General features: G+C 42.9%; 1 protein-coding gene across 4 annotated transcripts in view; it reads left to right on the top strand.

Annotated features, from left to right (window-relative positions):
• Positions 1–4520: 4520 nt before the first annotated feature.
• Positions 4521–21305, top strand: part of NRP1 (neuropilin 1) — a 115766-nt gene continuing 98981 nt past the window's right edge. For all 4 annotated transcript variants that reach the window (XM_064637186.1, XM_064637179.1, XM_064637170.1 and 1 more), the window contains exons 1-3: positions 4521–4613; positions 4779–5239; positions 8464–8638. In XM_064637186.1, coding sequence (XP_064493256.1) covers positions 5173–5239; positions 8464–8638 — 242 coding nt within the window. In that variant the 5' untranslated portion in view covers positions 4521–4613; positions 4779–5172. The remainder of the gene's footprint in view (positions 4614–4778; positions 5240–8463; positions 8639–21305) is intronic.

The raw sequence follows: 21305 nt of genomic DNA, 5'->3' as shown, positions 1-21305 counted from the left end.
AAATGCAAATGAATCTGATCTCTAACCAATGGAGTACACGATATGAATGTATATTGCAACACATGGCCATATGTAAATTTAAATAATGTATAAATCACATGTCAGAGTTTATAAAAATAAATGTATTTGCAGTGGCCCCTTGGAGCAGGGTAAGATGTGCAGTAAAAGAAGGAAGATCATTTAGATGCGTGTGGCTGTGTGTGGAAAAGAGGTGTAACGTGAGAGGACAGGGTAAAAAAGCATTGAGTGTGAGAGACTGAGTAGGAGGATAAAAGATGTAGGAGATAAAAGGGTTGAGAGAGGAGAGATATAGACAAGGGAAAAATGTATGTCTGATCTTAAAGATAAGGGTAAATAGCTTTGGTTCAGTACAGTAAGCAACAGGAAGCCAAGCAGTGATTCATGTGGCCAAAACAACAGGAGAGGAGATGACATAGAAGCCTAATTTTGGAGAGATTATTGGGGAAGATAAGTGAAAGAAAAGGAAAACATTAGAGAGAAGATTATAAATGAGCATCAGACTGCATATGAAGATATTAGTAGGTACTAGTCATAAAGTAAATATATTTCTATTCTACACCAAACACTGGTAGGAAGTCTGCATTTTCAGGCTTTTAATATTATGGATGGGTTTAATTTGTTGTGTTTCTTTTTCAAAATAATACCAAATAAAAGTGTCTTAAGCCATTGATTAATCATTTGCCAAACTTAGTTTTTAATTAAATGTGTTACCGTGTTATGTGAGTACATAAAGGAGTAAACATCAAAGTTGCTCTGTTCTGCTATTGTTAAAATGGGAAAAGTGTTTTTTCCTTTGGAATTTTAAGTTTTATATTACATGATTTAGCCCAAGGCAAATATTTTTTTATGGCTGAATTATAAAGTTCTTGAGAAACAGGTTTATAACAGAAGTGCAGACAATCTTCAAAAAAGCATTATAAACACCAAGTCAAATTACGAAGCAAAGATGGGCCTGAACCCAAACCCCAAAGCTAGCCACTCCATTAAATTTTACATACACTGGATTCAGATTCAGTCTTTGTAACACTAACTCATCCTTGCCATAAAATCCCATTACTGATGGGAAAATGGAGAGCTGAACAAATGTGTAAGCAGTTGCAGGATCAGGACCTAAAATACCGTGACTAAAATGTGAGAAGTGGATTATAAAAAGAGACTTCTGAATGTTTCATTTGATGCCAGTTTATATTCAAGATGATTAAAGATTAAGCATTTTCAGGTAAATATATGTAAACCAAGGATAGAATGCCTTCACTCATCACTTCAGGGCAATTCATACATGGAAGAAGCCTGTGCCTGTATCCATGAACCAGAAAGAAAAAGATGGGTGGAAAAAATAAATTAGTGCCATTCATGTTATGGTAGGAAAGGATATTATTGTACCAGACTCTTCTATATTTGTTAGGCCTTGAGAATTCAACAGAAAAAAAAAAGTCTTCAGTGTGAAATCTGAAATACCTACAGAGTGTTGAGGAAGGACAGAAATCCTCTTCCGTGGGCCATGTTAGCCTCAAGAGAGGCCATTCCTGCTCAGCTATCTTTGCAGCCTGGTGTATATCTATCTCTCTGCAAGAAGAGGAAGCACAGACATTCGAGACATGAGCATGTTGAAATAAACCTTGATACATGGATTAATGGTTACAGGGTAGGCTCAGGTGATAAAAGTAACCTTCATCATTATCTTAAAATTTATCACATTGTACCATCTTCCCTAACGTACATGTTCTGTTTGCATTACAGTGTTTTATTTTTCTTTCAGGGAATAGAATTTCTTTAAAATACACTAGCTACCAACACACCGTGCCTCCATCTGCAAAAAGCAACCTGTTAATCAGATAAGAAAAAAAATGGGTAAAACATCACAGTTGATTGGTTGGTTGGTTGGTTGGTTTGGAGCATTTTTAAAATGTACAACTGGGAATTATTATTTCCTTTCTGCAGATTAGTAGCAATTACCTGACAGACTATGCTAATCTCAAAGCAAGAGAGACATCACTGTCATGCACTAAGTGTAATTTTTTATATACATGCTCTCTGGGTATCTGCTTACTATTTGTCACTTACAGAATTAATCTTGGCTTCTGAGGCTGAGGTTTTAAAACAAACATGTATGTATATAATTCTGCAACCCCTTACTGAGCTACCATCAGCAGATAATTTTGGTTTTCAAAAATACATTTACCTTATTTTAAAACCTGTGTTGTTGCTCAGACAGTCGCAAACTAAGATATGCTTCAGAACCAATTTATCTCAAGGACTGTCCAACAGAATGAGAGTTTTAATAATCAGAAAGCACTGCTAACTCTCCCCTTCCCCCTTGTTATGGGAACTTCTCTAAAAGAAAAAAAATAAAGGGGGCTTAATGTGCTACCCATAAAATATACATTCCAATCAATCAAGGAAATGCATAAGTATTGCAAATGATGATCCAGAGACTGCCTAAAGATGGGGAAATGAGACTGAACCCAATAACTCAATCTGACTAGTTCCAGCCTGCCTGGTTTCTAGCCTGCCTGCAGACACAGGCATGGGCAGGAGCAGGGGCAAGGGCAGGGACAGAAGCTAAGAAAGGAAAGAATGAAGTGTACAGAGAGTATAACAGGATCAAACTGCACTTTACTGCACGATATTACAGAACTGCAATCACAGAAGAGAAGGGGAATATCTGGCAAAAACTCAGAAAGTAGTAGTAAGAGAGTGTGCAGCATGAAACCAGCAGACAGATTTCCTACGGACTTAATCTCCAGACTTCAGCTGACCTTAAAGTCGGGGCTTCAAAAGGGCAGAGAGGGAGAGCGAGAGTGGAAGTCTCAGACTCAGGGCTAGAGACAAAGAGATGGAGGAGACTGGATCTGTGTGTGATTTCTGCACACAGATGTAACACGTTTGTAGTTAATCTGTGTGGCTGCAGACTTACAACTATGTTTGAAAACTATTTCAAACATGGTTACATCTTCGGAGTGGACAGGGATTTATTGCTGCGGCTACACTTGGAGGATGACCCTGCCCCAGCAAAGCCCAATTCTTTTCCCACTACATCCCTCACAAAGACTCCTCGTGGAGTAGGTCCTCTATCAGGCCTTTTTCCTGATGAAGCATTAAAAGAGTTTGCCTCAACTGTGCACCAGTAACAAATTGTTTTCAAACTGATCTGGGAGATGAGAGTGGCTGACATCCACCGCTGGCCGCAGGTCATTTTCTTAGCACAGACCTATCTTTGGGGACCATTTAACACTGTGTTTCAGCTCTCAGCCTTGAAGCTCTTCCTCTAACCCCTACCCCAGCGGCTGGATTGCCTCAATGCAGAGGGAGCTCAAAGTACTCCACATAAAAGAACCAGTCGGGTTTGGCTAGGTGATCACTCCCCAGGTGCAGGGACCGCCTGTAAGGCAGGGCAATAGGGCAAGGAAGGAACAGGGCCCATAGCTGGTGAGCACCAGACCGTGCAGCCAAAGCAGCAGGATTCAGAGCCCACTATGTCCCTACTTAGTTCCTGTCCTCTGTTGCCAGTGGGAGCAAGGAGGGGGAGGATGCTCAGAAGAAGACAAACACTCCCCAATGGGGATTTCATCCTGCATAGTCCCCATGCGGAGCAGAGCTGGCCCTGGGGGACCCCAGCAGTTCTGCAGCCCCTCAAGAGGTTTCATGAGAGACAGATAGACTGGAGGGGCAAAGCCACAACAGAAGCTCAGAAAGACAGGAATGACAGCCAGGGTGGGTGAGAAGGGAGGTGGGAAAAGGGTCGAAAGAGACGGGATGCAGGGAGGTCTCCCGCCGAGATGCAGAAATGCAAAGAGGACGAGGGCAGTGGCCGGATGAGCCTAACACTTGGAGATCCTCTCACGAAGAGTGAGGGCAGCTCACCCCACACCAGCGCAGCCAGCCTCCCCTAGCATCACAGGGAACGGTGGTGTCCCACTGGGGAACAGCAGGGATTCCGAGGGACACGCGCGGAGACGGATGCTTGGCTGCACCCCCGCACGAAATAAAAAGAGAGTGTTGGGAGGGGGGGAAATGTGGCAGAGGGGGCGGCCCGGGAAGGGACGGGACAGGGCTCCCGCGGGGCACCGTGTGGAGAGCGAGCCGGGACGTGGGCGGGGGTGCGTGTGTGTGTGCGTGGGGCCGGGGCACGGCAGGACACGGCAGGACACGGCAGGGCAGGGCAGGGCAGGGCTGCGCGGGGCCGCGCAGGAGCCCGCGGGGCGGCGGGCGCAGGTGGTGCCTCCGCCCGGATCGGCTCTACCTGCCGTGCCGGGGGACGCCGCCTCTCGATCCCCCCTCTCCCCTCGCGTTCCCGCTCGCCAGACCACGCCTCGGCTGAGTGTCAGGTCTGGGGCTCGCCGTGTTTGTTTGTTCGTTCTTCTGCGCTGCCGATGTCTTGGGGGGCTGAGGAGGAGGAGGAGAAGGAGGAGGGCGGGGAGGGGGAGGGGACTGGGGCTTGGGAGACGGCGGCTCCTCGGCCTCTCTTATTGCCGCTGAGTTGCGCTCCTCTTCCTCAGGCTGCGAGCAGGAGCCGCCCGGGCGCTTCCCCCTTCCCAGGCCGGCCGGGAGTCCCTGCGGCGGCAGCGCTCGCTCGTCCCCCGCCGGGGCAGGTGAGTGCGGGGCGCCGGGCACCGCTGGTACCGCGGGCACCGCCGCCCCGGGGCTCCGGCCCCGCGGGAGAGCAGGGCAGGCGGCGGGGACGCAGTTTGCCAAACTCCAGCGCCCGGCTGCTTCCCGCTCACGGCCGCTTTCCCTTCCTTATTTCCCCTCCGCAGAGCACCCCCGCCGCGTCTCCCGGAGCCCGCCCGGCAGAGCGCTCCCGAGGTGCCGGCAGCAGCCAGGATTTTTGTCTGTCTTGTTTGTGTGTTTGTTGGGTTTTGTTTTTGTTATTTTTTTTTCCCTCGTTTTCATTTGGCTTTCTAGTCTCGCTGGGAATGGCAGAGGCAGCGGCGCCTGGAGAAAGAACAAGTGTGGGGAAGGGGAGAGGGAGCCGGAGCTAAATGACAGGATGCGGGCGGCTTGAGGCACAGAGAGAAGCCAGCCTCCCTCTGCCCCCGGGACTGCCTTTGCGGACCGTGCTTTCTGCTCCTCACTCCGGCTGCAGGATTTAAGGAAGAGTTGTGCGTGGAGGGCATTTTTATTTTTTTCCTCCTTTCCCCTGAAGGGAAAATGGATTGGGGACTTCTCCTGCACTGTGCAGCCCTCACCTTCACCCTCGCCAGGGCTCTGCGGAGCGGTGAGTGTAACGTGGGACGTCGGGTCTCAGCTTGGGCGGCTGTGGGCGCGGGAGTGGGCGGTGAGAGCCGGGGGGCCGCGGGACCGGCACCAACGTGAGCCTGGTTGGGGGGAACTTTCTGCCGGAGGAGGGATGCGGCAGAGTCCTCACCCGAGGATCGCCCACCCTGGCATTGCCTTCCGATTTTATTTTCTGTTGTTTCGGGCTGTTGTATGAAGCAGACTGCTCATTCTCGTTGGATCAGGACAGCCAATTATCTTAATAATGTTCCGTCCCATAGGCAATTAAATGTCTCTCCTTTCGATATCTGAAAGATAATGAACACTTTAAAGGGAGGGCTTTCTCTCCCCTCCCCCCGCCCTTTCTATTTTCAAAGCGTAAAGTTTTAGATCGTGCCTCTTACTAGCTGTGTGTGTACCTGCGAGTAGTCTTCACATGGAGAGCTCTTTAGAGTACCCCTTTCCCAAGTCTGCATCTTACGTGCAACTTGCACTGTGCCAAGAGAGGAGCTGAGCTCCTCTGTGAAGGCTCACGACTCCTTTCCAACAGAAGAAATCCCATAACAAATGAGTGATATAGCTAGCTTACTGTCAAGCAGCCCTTGAAAACACAACTAATTAAAAGCAGCATGCTCCTCCTTCCCTGAACAATGCCAGGGCACTGCGAATATTTCACTGCATGATGCGTTTTTAAGGATGATCTAATTGTGGGATTGCTTGACGTTTAGCTCTTGCACATGAAACAGCTCGTGCGAGTCTTCCTTTCCCGGCAAATCCTGAGCAATTATTATTAAGTAATTATCAAATATTTACTTTTGCCTGACTTGGTTTTCAATCTAAGTAATTAAAAGAAGAGAGCACCCTCCACTTATACTGGTATATTGTTTTAATAAGGGACCACAAGTGGAGTGTCAAGCAAGAAAGAGTATTAAAATCGCATGTTTTATGATGGAAGTTAATCTCTTTCCCAATATGTTTTGAAGAGGCTGCTTAATTTAATCAGCCAGTGCTGTGGCACAGGAGCAGAGGTGCTAGAGGCGTGCACCAAGCCTGAAGTGGGGATGCTCTGAGAGGTGCACTTTGCTCATCCCCCCAGCCCAGGTGAGGGGTGTGGGCAGCTGCCTCACATATAAACCCATATTGCTGCTAGTCCTGTACTTCTGAGGAGTGGGAGAGGGCCACTCCATGCTTTTGTTGATCATTTATCTCTATTAAAAGAAGGGGAGTAGAGGCAGTTGCTGGGCAGAAGCCTCCACTATGAGTGGTTATTGTGGTGGTCCTGTTGGAGTCACCAAGGCTATTAACCTCCCCTATAACCTACCAGACCTACTTATGCCACCTTCACCTACATGCAGTATTAGTGTCCACTAAATTAATTCGTTAACCTTATTTGGAACTAATGGTCCAAAGTCATTAGAAACTGTTCTTCTTAATCAAGTGTGAGAGAGATTGCACAGAGCCAGAGAGTCTAGCAGACCGCATTATCTTATTACACTGTCACTTTCCCAGAAATCGCAGATTAAGGAGCCCTGGTGGTAGTGAGTCCACCTCAGCGTCCTCTGAAGTGACTCTGTCAAGTGACTAGAAGCAGCACTGCTTTATTTCAGGCATTTAACAGATGCCAGACTCTGCCATGTTGTTTGCAGGGCTGGAGTGGGCTTAATGAGACAGGATCACTTTCCGAGTGTGCTTACACAGGGAGGAAAAGGCAAGATTCCCTGAGAGCCCCAGACAGCGGATTAGCAAGATCACCAGTGACAGCTTTTGAGCTTTGAGCTGCAGTTCCTTTTGTTCTGGTCAGAGGAAAACAGCCTGTTTTGCAAAGGCACAGCGGAAATATAATAAGATAGCCTTTCCCAGCAACATGCTTAGCAGTATCTGGGTTTTGACCATATAGCTGAGTATGTATCATCCCCTTCTCTTCTAATTTATGGCAAATAATTTTTATAAAGAGTATTGCTTTATGCATTTTTGATGTGCGCTTTCTCATTCATTTCCATTTGACCTGTTTTTCCTACAATAAAATCCTGTACCTTTATAAATTCATGCTGAGAGCAAGGATTGCCATTTTGCTTTCACAAGGAATGTATTAGATAGAGAGCTGCAGCCTGTATATACCACTATTGGGATGTAATGATATATAGTCTTGCCTTTTAGTGGGGACATTCTTCTTGTCCATAGTTTACTGTCATGTTTTATTGCTCCAAATTAAAATCAATGTGTGGAGAATATTCTTCTTACCTGAAGGTCTGTTGAAAGAAATTCATAGTATTTAAAAAGTGATAACACAAACCTGCACTAGACAGTGGAGTGAGTGACTGTGTAGGTTGGATTTCTTGCCCCTTTTTATTTTTTCTATAAACCTTAAAATGAAACCTTTACAATGCTGACCAGAGGAGCAAGATGCAGCACACCACACTTCAGTCACACTTGGTGATTCTTGAAACTTTTGCAACTATTTTCCTATTAGAAATAAATCTTTGTTTTTTGGGAGGGGAGGAAGGAATGGAAGAGACAGGAAGGGATGTTGTTCTGCTCCGTTACTTTGATGCAGTCTCCAAGCATGAACAAACTTCCTTGAAAGAATAAATAGTGGATGATTTCTGCTTCACTAGAGCTACTTTGTTCTCTGCTACCCTGGGTTTGAAGAGCACAGATAGTTTCAACCTGTCTAGATTTATGGACTGATAAAACAAAGGCAGAGCCTGCTGCGGATGAGCTTGGATCCACCAAGACAATCCCAGTGGTCAGTAACACAGACCAGGCTTATCCCACAGCTGGGCAGGGGGTCAAACGACATCTCTTTACACCTCCTCCCAGCTTTTCTTAAAACTTCATACTTAAGAAGATTATACTTTTTAGAGTTAATTGTGTCCTATGTACTCTTCTGAGCCAACATTAACGCTATTGTGAAGGGTGCAGGGTTTTAACACTGTAAAGGGCACTGTTGGAGAGGAGGGCTTTTTAAAACAGTATCCTTACTGTTTAGAAATGGGGTATCTTCTACTACATACTGCCTTAAGGATGGGGTTGGAGAAGGAGGCCTCTTCCTTTTGGTACAGCATAGCAGAGATGCCTTTAAAGGCGTAAGGATGCAGCATAATTTTGCCTGTAGAAGGCTGCGGGCCCCGCAGCATTCCCACGGCAGCCAGCCGGTCTGCTTGGGGTGTGGGTGCTTGTTGGGGGCACTGAGACCAAGCCCATCTGTTTGCTTTCCCCTCGCAGATAAGTGCGGCGACACGATCAAAATTCTAAGCCCCGGGTACCTCACGTCTCCCGGCTACCCGCAGTCCTACCACCCGAGCCAGAAGTGCGAGTGGCTGATCCAGGCGCCGGAGCCGTACCAGCGCATCATGATCAACTTCAACCCGCACTTCGACCTGGAGGACCGCGACTGCAAGTGAGTGCGGAGCGCCAGGGCTCCACCTGCCGGCCGCCCGGGGCCGCGCCGCCCGCCCGCGCCCGCGGGGATCCCAGTCCTGGGGCCGGGCTGCGGCCGCTGGCGTTCCGAGAAGCGTCCTTCGGGGAAAGGGGGAGGTGTGGGGTGTTAAAAAGATCTTTACAGCTTTCCCAGTGCGTTTGAGCTGCGCCTGCCCGATGGGCTGTGAGCTGGTGGCGATCGGTGGTGATGCGCGGTATGGGGGTGCGGTCGGGGTGAGGCACCGTTTGTTGACCTACTTGCTTTTGTGAGTAAGTCTCTGGAGTTTGGAAAAGTAGTTCCTTTTCCTTTTGTGCCCCAGAGCTACGAACGGCCCATGGCAGAGGCAGGCCATTTATAAATTGCCAAATCCTCTTAACGTAGGGTTAGTCTGGCATTTGCTCTCATGCTTTAAAGGGCAGTGGACTGTAGGACTGATAGTCATATTTCCCCCTTTCTGCCTTTGCTGCTGATTTATGGCCAGTAGCTCTTCTTTCCCCTCCTCCTGCTCTCCAGTAGCACCCTGAGAAGAAGAAGGGGAGAGCTGAGGCTGCCTTTGCTCCCTTGTCCTCTCATTCCCTCTGACTGTCTGTTCCAAAAGTGAGAAGGGGAATCAGAACCGCCCAGAAGCTGTTCTCCACTTTCCCCCAAATCTGTAAACTACATAGCTTGCCCAAGGCAACACATGGTCAGATCATTCCCCTCTTCAACATGCCCTCTAAATTCAGCCTGCTTATTTCATGAAGAAAATATTTTAGTGATTCATTATTTAAATATTCCTTGAGTGTCGTATTTTTTTTCATTCTCTTCTGATAACTGCAGTAGAGTTGCTATTCATTAATGCTACTAGTCAAGATTTTCTCTGCATGTCAGAAAGATTAAACTCAATAGCCAGTGGTTTTTACCATTTCTTGGGCGTATTCAGGATTTTGCAGGATTTAGTCCCATAAAATGATGTTTAGCTCATCAGGAGTGGTTGTAACAGACCATGAGATTAGAGTGTTGGATTTAGAGAAAGAGAGTAACTGTACTCAAGCACTTAATTTTTACCATGCACGTGTTTGTTCCTATTATTTAATAAATTGATTACTTAGATCACAATTACTGTTTTCTCCTAAAATGAAGTTCTTTAATGATGCAGTGTGGTGCCTAGTTGCTTTTTTGTTGGTTTGTTGTTTTTTTTATAACCATTTATACAGCCACATTTCACTACCATAGTTGAGTGATAATGCAGGAAAACCCTGTGCTCATAAAACTAAACTGACTCTTCGTTAAAATGAGGTTTTACTGTGGCATTGGAGCTGCAGCTCATATTCACACCATATGTTCACATGCTGACTTCCCATTCTTTAATTTTTAATGTCTTGTACTCGGGTAGTGATTCACTTCCCTGTGTCTTCTTGATACAGGTTTTGCTTTCATTCTGTGGGACGCTGCTAATTCTTTAAAATGTTTGTCACTCTTTGTCTCTTAGATAAAAACTGGAAAATTAAATGAAATGTCAAATCCTTTTTCTCTCTTTCTAGAATGCATGTTTTTCCAACTCTGTAAAACCAACATGGGCTTTGGCAGCCGTAAAATGGTGTACAGCATACAATTATTTGAAGAACAAGTAATCTTTGTGGCATAGTGTTGTGCTAAACAGTGTTAGACTGAGCTGAACTGGGTCCAGGGAAAGGATTGACTCCCTCCCTCTGTTGCTTCCTTCTCAGTGTTCATTGTCCACTCTCCCCCCTGCATTATTTCTTCCTCTGAAACGGAGCCCAGTGCAGTAATGAGATGGTAGTGGGTGGAAGGAAGTCTGTACACAGGGTTGTTTGCATTGTCTTTGCAGTATGTGACGGTGATGACTTTACCATTATTTTGACTATGCCGAAATGCTGATTTTCTAGGCTCTGCTAAAGTACTCAGCTACTACTTCACACACATTGAAAATTGTTCTTTTCAACTTAAGAGGGATTGTATTTGTGCAAAGAAAAAGCTTAGGACCCGAATAACAGAAAATTATTTCAGCACCAGGAATTTGTCAGCAATCTCCGTGGTCTGAAATTTCAGCATCTACTTACAAAATTCACATTCCTTGTACCAAATATAGGATAAACCAGGAGATTGAAGCAATAAAATTATCACAAGATTTTTTGGTTTTGAGGCTAAGTACACTTTGTTTTTCTAATATGCTTAGTTTATTAGAAACTCAGTCTGCAATCTAGAAATGTGTAATTTAGGTTACACTCTAGTTTATTGAAAAGTTTAGCACTGGAAATTAATAAACACTTAAATATGAAATGCAGATAGAAAATGAGAGATAAGGGAATTCGTGTCTGGGAACAAAAAATGTCCCATACAATTAGAGTAGACTAGAGAAGATTAGCTTGCTGGCCTAGCTCCCAGAATCCTCTTTATAATGCTGTTCATTGCATCTTGGACCTTAGTTAGAGTTGAAAACAACTTTAACAGGGACCCCCTGAGCCCGGGAAGGCAAACAATGTGACTTTGGAAAGGTTATCTTCTTGTTCCATAGTGCCAACAAGAAAATCAAGGGGCCTTATCTAACTTTTAAAAATATTACTCTATACAGAGGGCTAGATATATTGAAATGTAAAACTGGTGAAAGGCTGATTCTCTGAGGAGAGTCAAAAGCAGCACATTTAAACATTAGCTGTACTGAAGCTGTTCCCAGTTAGTCTCTTTGTATATTAAGGTTTGGAATTAATTTAAAAATATGCCCTTGATTTACCTACTTATTATGCCATGCTTTAATGAATAAGCATTTCTCAAATGACTGCTAATAAAATTCATATATGTATGTTTTTCTGACAATCAGAACCATTTGAGTTGTTTAAAATTTCAAGTAAACATGGTGAAAATTCCTGTTTCTTTGGAGGCATTCCAAAGGACTGAACTTTCACAGTTTTGAAGAATAAAGACACGCAAATAATTAAAAATATGTTCACACAAGCAAGGTTCAACTAATGGAAAATCTTTTAGACAGAACTACTGTACCAGCTTAATGGAAATACTGGGTTTTGACAGGAAGTATACAAATATGTCAACCACAGATTGTTATCAAGGACATATATAATGAAAAAATATGCAGTCTCTTTTTAACTTTTAACTCTAATGAGTGTTATGCCTCCTCTTGTGGAGGCCAAGACACAGAAATTATGGTTGTACTTTAAGAGAAAACTAGTTTTGGTTTGCCATTTTGCCTTTTCTCAAGTGAGCCCAAATAATAACCCTGCATTTTTGAAGTCAGGAACATGGTTAAAATGAATAGAAGAGACAAAACATATGGCCACATATTAGTTAAAACGCTCCAGTGTTTGTTGCATGTGGTAAATGCTTTTCAGCACTTAGTGCAAGCTGTACAAGTCTCGTGTTGCTGAAATATCCTACTGTGTAAATGTAGCCATCTTGAATCTAGTAAAACTTTATACCTAGATAATAAACAAGAATGTCACTGATACAGTACTTTGAATTTATGGAACTTTTCCGGTTTCCCAGCAATGCACACTATCAGCATGATAATTTATAATGGTTTGTGACAAATGTTGCTGAGCAAAGAGGTGTGTGGTTACATTCAGATCAGATGTCATTATCTAGGGAGCAATAAAAATTTCACAGACACTACGTTAAAAACATTAAGAAAATGAATGTGAAGCTTCAGAAGAAAAGGGCTTAAGAAAGGTGATGGGTTTGGTAGAGAAAGCCCAATAGTGGTTTCCTTACCGACAAATTATTGACTTTGTTGCCAGACTTGACTGTATTGCTTTACAAGGTTTTCGTAGATATGCCACATGGCACTATTGTTTTATTGGTCATCATTTACAGACATAGAGAATAAATATTATCCTCACTTAACACTTATGGATTATATACACAATGCTATCAAATCGCTCAGAATGGAAAAATTGCCCATTTTGGAAACCTTCACGTTGTAGAAGGAAAGATGTCATAGATAATTATTCTTTATATTGCCTTTACCAGGGATTAGTTAGAGTGATGAGATTAGAGCTGTATAGAAATTGCAGTCAGCTACAGAATACAGAGCAAAAAATACCTGTTTGTTTATATAGAAGAAAATGGCTCCTCCAGATCCTTAAGTAAGAAAGAAAGCATAGGTATCCTACAGGGTGAAACTGTAGCCCCATGGAACTCCCACAGACCCTAATGATGTCAGAAATTCATCCATCCATTTTATTTCTAAATAATGTCAATGGATTTATGCTGCAAATCTGTAGGTATAACAAACTGAAGCTGGTAAAATAAACAGGAGCGAGCCAAGTCACGGTTCAGCCGTTCTTTAGTTCCTGCAAAGTTTAAGCTTTCATTTGCTTTTGTCTAAATCCTGGTTCTTATTCTTCCACACAGCTTTGTGCGGACTTTGTGCCTCTCGTTTGTTCCTTTTGTGCAGGGGTGGTTCGAGCCCTTTGGGTTGAGCTGATGGGAGTAAGAGTGCACGTGTCCTTGTTGCCCGTCTGGAGAGCCACCCATAAAGGACAGTGCTGGGACTTGCCTGTCCAAAGGTTTCTGCCATCAGTGGCATGCAATAGCTGCTTCCTGACTGCCCAGAGGTGCATCTGGAGCCTGCCCAGTCCTAAACTGCTCCCACGAACAGCACCAAGGACATCTCAGGCATAATGGGGGGTCTGGGCCTGGTGCGACCCCACTGCCCTTGGAAGCAGTGGGAACTTTGCCCTCCACTTCCACAGAGCTATCTCCCATGATTCTTGAAGGCTGTGGAGAAGGGTGCAGCACAGGCCCTGTAGGATGGTTTGTGTCTGGATTAGTTGTTTGGATGGCAAATATCAGTCAGTGCTTCCTAATTCCCTCTCTCTCTGCTGCTGTTGAGTTCGGCAGGCAGAGAGGTGCCTGCAGGTGACAAGGCAGGGTAAGGGCTGGGCTGTCATAGGAGCAGAGTTGTTCAGGTCTGTGGGAGGCAGAGATGGTGTTTGCCCACGGTTGACTAGAGAGGTCTGAAGGAGCCAAGGCCTCTGAGCTTCCCAACAGAAATACAGCTTTAGTGGCCTGGCCCTGCTCCCCTAAGCATCAGCATGGGGCTTTTAGTGTATTTCAGCAGGATGAGGTACCTAAAAGAGGTGGGAATGCCCCTGCTTGCTCTGATCTGGATTAACTAAACCACCCAGCCCGCACCTCTGGAGCCATCCCACCGCAGACACTGCTGCCCAGGCACAGGTAGGCAGAGACATCTCTGTCGAAGCCATGAGGGGGACGTGGGCAACGACACCCTGGGAAGGTCGTACCTGGGCCAAACGGGCAACATCTCCACCCCTTTGCCTCCCTCAAAAATCTGTCCCTCAAAAGCTGTTTGGGGTTGCTGAGATGTTATTTGGAAGTACTAAGGGGATGAAGGGGACCATCCTTTATTCTGTCCCTAAACCAAGAAACAAGTGGTTTTGGTGTCGTCTGGGACGAGTTGTTGCAGTGGATTTAGGGGCCATGTGGTGTCTCATGTGTCTGGGCACACTTTGAGGGAATTTCTGTGCTTTATATAAAGCACACAAAATGCTTTCTCAGGGAGCATGCTGCTAGACCCAGACAGTCCTGCTGGTGACCACTGCTGTTTGGTACCCTCTGTAAGGCTGCAGTAAGCTGTGCCAAGGAAAGGAATTAACCCAGAGTCCAAGCAGGATCAGGGAAGCAGAAAACACTTGTTCTGCTCCAAAATCTTCTCCTTAACTTAAAGATTCTGGATTATGAAAATATATACAGTGTTCTCTTTGCTATAAAATTCAGCATGTATTTGCATATGAGTATTATCAGATGCAAGCATCTAAAGAGAATGCTGTTATTTTATTGTGCTTTAGAGACTAAATAAGAGTTGAAACAAGGTGAAAATTATATTGTTTTTCTGATTATACAGTGTAATAAAAAGATTCCTTTGTGGTTTATCCAAGCAGTTAACTCTTGTAAAAGTCTCTATTGTCAAACTGTTTAACAATTCCTTCTTTTAGAGTAGTGGTTTGAGCTTGAGTTTCCTCAGGAAAAGGTATTAGGAAATCCATGACCAAACCGCCTGGTCATAGCTAGAGAGTTTGTGCTGGCCTGTGTTTAGGGCTGAGGTGTTGGATGCAGAGCCCGATGTTGCACTCTATCTGTATGGGTACGTTCCCTGGCACAGTGGAGCCTTGACTTGGGTCTCTTTACAGTAGCACACTAAAACTGTAAAACCAGTCACATGCAGGTGTTTCTATTAATCTGGACAGTTAAGTGAACTGTGAGGAGAATTCTGTCTAGATGCACTACAACCAGATGCCCTTCAGAGAGGAAAAATTTGAGGGTCAAATATGGATTCCCTTAAGCCTAATCCTTCATCCTTTCTGTGGACAGAGATAAACAAACTCAGAGCAGAGGTCTGAATCCTTTCTAAATTGAAACTCAGAGACATTAGCATTAGCCTCATGAAACTCACAACATGTTTTCAGTCAACCCCACACTGCTCTTCACCCTCCTTTCCTGCGCTAATCTAATTGAAACAAAAACCTATGTGTCTCCGAAAATTAGTTTCTTAATTATAGCTTATTGCAAGCTATAACATTGGATCATAATTTGATAATTATGATATATTTTTATACAGCTGATGCAAAACAAAATTCAATTATTGTCTTTCGTAGTATTTCCAAAGAATGAAATTATATTTGAAAATTGGATATACATGCACTCACATGTATATGTCTATGCTTATATATCACACAGGACTACTTAGATATAGGTATATGTGTTACATGCACCTTTTTAGGACTGTGCCTATATACGTGTATTTGTGTCTGTGTTATAGATTTCTTAGTTTATGTAGAAGTTCCTAAAGTAAATCTACTAATTAAAGTGCTAATATCCATCTTAAGACTGATAATTAGGTATAAAGAGAAAAAGAGACAGGATTAGTGTTCAGATCATGTTCCAAATGCCTCTTAATTGGGTGTTTGTAATCAATCCTGTTTGCAAGAGGCAGTGGTTTGGCAGAATAAAGAATGAAAAAGGCTTAGCCCTGCTATTTTCCTGTTAGTTGACTTGGCCATAGTATTTAGGTCAGGATCCAGTGTCAAACAAGGTAATTTTGTCAGCCTTAGCAATCCTCACAAAACGTAAAAAAATCTTCTCTAATGATATATTTTCAAGCTAAAAACTCTCTCAAGCTAGAGAGCTATTTTTATCCAGAATCTTAAAAGTTGTTTTCAAGTGAACCACAGGAAAGACTTTGTTCTCCTGGCTTCTGTCCACCACTGACTTCTGAAACCATGTCTGAGTTCACTGTGGGTCTTTCATTGCATTGACCTTGGCACTTTTCTCACCAAGCCACAGTTTTCCATCATAAAACCACACAGCTTGGTATAATGATTATTTCTTTATCCTGAGTAACCAAACAATTTTTTAAACAGGGTGACAGATTTCCCTCTTGCACTGTGGGAAGCAAGCACCTGGCCATTTCCAAATAGACTTTTAATGAACTTCCTGAAGGAGATTCGAGAGAAGTTTAATAAGTCACCTGCCAACTTTCTGGGAGCATAGGTCATTTGCTTTTCTGTAGGAATTCACAAAAATGTGAGAATAACCCCCTTCCTAAGTCCTAAACTTCCATGGAGGAAATTGATTTTCATGGGCAATATCAAAGGTTTTTAAAAACGTAACCTCAAAAATCAAATTTCTGATTGTTTTTTACACATCAGTACTGTGAAACTCTGTGATCCACAGAGCTGGTTAAGAATCATGTGAGCTTTATAGTAATATATTTAAACAGGGACGGATTGTGCATATTTAGACTCATCTTGCATGTTAATATCATTACAAGCATTTTACGTAATGCTATAAAATGAAGAATTTAGATGGCTCAAAAGGACCATTGAGAAAATATCTCCATATGTGGAAGAGACACCCATTTAATGTGATGATTTCCTCCAGAAGAAACTATGCATATCCCAGAAGCACAATAACCAGCTGTTGTACAGGAGAAACTGGGCGTTTGTCTGCTGCCTTCCATGCTGACGTGGAGTTGCAGTGGCCACATGTCCCATGTCTCCCCTAAACACAGATGGGCTGAGCCTCACACTGAACGAGAGCCTGGGTTAATCTCTTCCTTACACTCCCAGCAGCTTGGGTTCCATTGCACACTTGTGCTGTGGGCTGCTCTGTGCCCCCATGTGAAGACACAGCCATCAGAGCTGTGGGGTGGGACAGGGATTGGAGCACCCCACAGCAGGTAGGGGCACGCACTGACCTTGCAGCTCAGCCCTTTGCTGGAGCCATATCCTGCTTCTTTTCATCTTTGAAAAGAAGATACAGGTAGTTCTTTTTCTTTTTTTTTTTCCTTTGAACACTCCTTATTAAATTGGAAGTTGGTAACCTAGAGATAACTAGAGAGGTCTGTTCACACCCGAGTGATTATTCTGCCTCAAGCTTTGAGAAATGCTCCCTCACAGCCAAAGTTTTGCTCATTCACATAAACAGTCACGCTGAAGTCAATTAAAACAACAGACTTACTTTGTGCAGGACTAATAGCTAGGACATACATATCTGGCACTACACAAATTAATAATTGCTTTTTAGAACAGTGGTTTTCAGATGCTTGCAGAGTAATTTACAATACAGTAGAAGATTTAGTTTCATACTTTTTTGTCTCCTCAATTCATAAATCACCATAAATAGGTTATCAGTTCTTCTGCAGCTCTTAGCTCTTAATAGTGAACGTCTGGGACAAGTTGCTAAGTGCGTGAGTGAGAATCGAAGTTTGCCTTATTGTAGGATCTTGTGCCAATCTATCATTAAGCCAGACAACTTCTACCGACTTTCTTCTGATGTATTCATCTGTAACAAGGGAAGCAGATCAGCAATTTAGAAAAGCTTTAGCTTGATCACCATGCAGAACTGTAGGCTATGCTGCCTATTTCCATAGCGATCACACCACTTTGCCAGATGCAAAATGAGAGGCTTACATCCCTCATGCTAAAAACCCTTCTTAGAGGAAATCCTAGGCTGTCGCTTCGCTTGAGTAGCTTTAGCTAAGTCTAGAAAAATATGCAAAGGTAGCTCTTAAATAAAAACTCTTTTTTTATTCTGTGTCACAGCCATGTCCATAATCTGTTTTGGAGACAGAGGCATAAGATGTATTAGCATGGCAGGCATATGTTCTGATTGCTGAGTGTTTTTTGACATTCCCAGAAAACCCCTGAGACTTTGTGTCACAGTTCTATAAACTTTATCTATTTGTATATTCATATCCGGGCTTAAATCCAAAACTTCTTTGCATGCATTTAAAGCAGACAGTTTAGGTTCATCTCCTTGTGTTTCAGATGGCAAGCAGTTAAATCAGGTACACGTTTTAACCACTCCACATAGTCTAACATTCTGATGCATTTCAGATCTTTCCAATGTGTTTTGATAGCACATAGGCTATATACTGTAGGTATATAAAATAGATACAGGACCACATTGAGCTGTGAAGCAAGTGAACACAGCTCACTGATGCCAGTAGAGTTGCACCTGCTAACAGCTCAACACAAAATACCATAAGCATATCATAATGTTCCTTGCTGGTTTCCATTTTCATTTATCCTCCACAGCTATACCACATAATGGCCTTCCAACAGTATAATAGTCATCTTTATCTCATTTCTCTGACATAATTTTCAAGCTCCTTATTACTGTTGAACAGTGTAGCTAATAGTGCCCAAATTGCTTCTCATTCTTCTCATTATAGTATGTCATTATTCAAAAAACCAATGCTCTTCATTCTTTCCCACACAAATAGCTCTCTCCCAAACTAAACTTAAAACTTACTTCCAAGAGCCAGTGCCATGTTTCCCAGGTAATTAGGCTCCTTCTACTGTCTATTACGTTTATACTTTGGACATTTTTACACTTTTTAATTATTGTACCTGTGTACTCCTTGAGACTTTGTCATCTAAGCCTAGTGTTCATGCACTGATTTTTGAACCAATTTAATGATTTGAATTAAGGTTTTGTTTGTGTATAGTTAAAACAATTCAGCACACACTGGGGAACACATATATTCTAGTATAAAGATGTCTTATGTCAGTGCTTTTGCACAATAAGCCTTGCTAGTATCAGCAGTTTGTGGAAAGGACTGTATACTGCTCTATCTATAATGGTTTCTAAACTGGAATAGTTACAGGGGCTGTAAAAACTTATGTATAGACCTACTTCTCTGTGACATAACTACTCAAAAATGCTAGTAGAGGGTTTTGGATACTGTAATACCTAAATTAATTGGATTGCCTTACTGATTGCAAGTTGCAAAGTGCAATATAGATGTATATATAGATGTGCATATTGGGGGATTTAGTGACACATCAATTTTCTCCCAGCTTTTGTTCTTTGTACAAAACCTTAGCCGAAGTGTCCAACCGAAGCAGTTCCTCTGCGTGCTGTAACTTATGCTTTCCAGGAAAGCTTTTTTTTGAACTTGAATTACCAGGCAGCCACATAAATTACTGTGGTGTGACCTTCAAGCACCTCGCTTACTCCATGGAAATTATCTGTATGCACATTCTCACTCTGTGATCTTCCATATGACATGCAAGGTTCTTAGTTATTCCTCCCCCCACCCTTGAAATTACAAAGTAAAAACACGTTCATAGATGTAACCGCAGATCAGCTGATGCTCTGAAATCAAACTCTGAGGGCTCTGAAAATAAATATCTGATTACTAGGTAACTTTTGCATGGCCCCATATGCTCAGCATAGAAAATGAAATATATCCTTCCATTCTGCATCCCAGCTTCAGCTCTTTCTCATCTGAAAGATACCAGATAATTTTTATTTAAATATGTGAAGAAAGGAAGGTGTTTTTTCATGGGCCATATTCTTAATTTTTCTAAAGATCATTCTATTGAAATTAGTGGAGCCCCAGTAATTTACATCAGCTGAATGAGGAGCTGACTCTACATTTCTACAGTTCCCTAGAAATTCTCAGAAGAAAGGCCAGTATTGTAGCTGAACACATGATAATTCAGAGTGAAGTTCAGTTAAAGTTTTGCTGTTCAGCAAGACTGGACTTTAATACTTAGACAGAATGGGTAGGAGCTTCTTAAAAATCGGTGGAATGAAGTAATTCTGTCCTTCTTTCCACTAACAGCTTTAAAGAAGTACACAGGATTGGGTGCTATGGTACTGTGGCTCTTTACAGTGCTAACTCTCTCCTACTGCTTGATCTTGGGACAGTCAGTCATCATCTTTGTGTCTTGATTTCCTTAAAGAGGATAATATTTCTCTGGTTTTCAAATATGTGAGGACGTGGTTATTAGTGTTTGCAAAATCCTTGGAGACTGCTGGGTGGAAATGTAGTGCAGTATAATAGTTATTTGCCATTGTTTTGCATTGTTCATCTTCTAGCTGTTAATTTTTTTTTAACGAAATACTGCTATATAAGAATGCATGTGGCAATTTTTTTACTTTCAGAGAGTAGCGTTATCCAAACAAAAATAAAGAATAGGACTCACGCTCACAAGAGAGACATTATCCGTGATGAGAAGAATCTATAACAGACACGACACTAACTCAAAACTGTGCACCAAACAGCATCCAAATGCAAGCAATTTCAGATGTGTGCATATTGTCAGTGCAAAACCAGGCCATTCTGCAAATGCAGAGTCCCCCAAGGAGCAGTGAACCTAGCAGCAGCAGCACTAATGGCTGTCTTCTCATGTGCAGCGAGGGAAAGCAGCACTTTAGAGCCGCCTTGGGCAGCTGTTAAGTTATTCATTCTTAACTTACTTCTATAAAGCTGTTACTGGGTGGAAGCAGATGACACAAAGATATGGACCTGTACAGTTTGCTGTGGGGGGAGCATTCCCCATCCTTGCACATAGGGTGAAATTCTGGCTTCCTTCAAGTCAATGACAAAATTTTGCCTCAGTATTGCTTGGACTGAAAAAAAATATACTAGGCTTCACAAAACCCTTTTTTGAAGAGCACTTTTCTAGTACCAGTGTCTCTCACAGGATTTTTCTCAGTTTGGATGTTACTTTCCCTCCAATGCACACAGTTCATGTAGAGGAGCAAACAGGCCCATGAGTTTTCAAACATGTTTGTACTGCTAGAATAACAATGAAATAAATAGATAGATAGATAGATAGATAGATAGATAGATAGATAGATAGATAGATAGATAATCCCAACCAAACAAAACCAAAAGCAACCAAATGAAAAACACAACAATTTTCTGTTGTTGGAGTACATGTAATGCGTGACGTACTGTGCTAGGTCATCTACCTTGTTTCTTAACCTCCTTTCAGAACATTTCAGGCTGGTTTATGGTTGGTTTGGTCCACCTGATGTCTGCTCCTTACCTATTTCCTCTCTGTAGCTGATGTGAAAGTTCACACTCTCCTGAGTAAGACACAGGAGGTTTTTTTCTCAATATTGCCAACTCAAAGATTTGGACATCATAAGTCAAGCCTTGAAAAATTGCAAAACTTTCTAAAAATCCCCGTGTCTAAAAAATTACTATGGATTTCTGTTTCATTTTTTACCTAGTATATTTTGGGGGATTTCCACTGTGATAGTAGCCAGAAAGTTCCGCTGCCCTAAATGAGGAGTTTGGCAATACCATGATATCAGCGGCTGATGCTTTAAAATCTGCAACCAAGTTTCATGATACTCACGCTAAAAA

Source organism: Pseudopipra pipra, chromosome 1 (genome assembly GCF_036250125.1).
Source record: "Pseudopipra pipra isolate bDixPip1 chromosome 1, bDixPip1.hap1, whole genome shotgun sequence".
NCBI classification, from domain to species: domain Eukaryota; kingdom Metazoa; phylum Chordata; class Aves; order Passeriformes; family Pipridae; genus Pseudopipra; species Pseudopipra pipra.
Note: the sequence above shows the minus strand (reverse complement) of the source record. Positions and strands in the feature narration are given on the sequence as shown.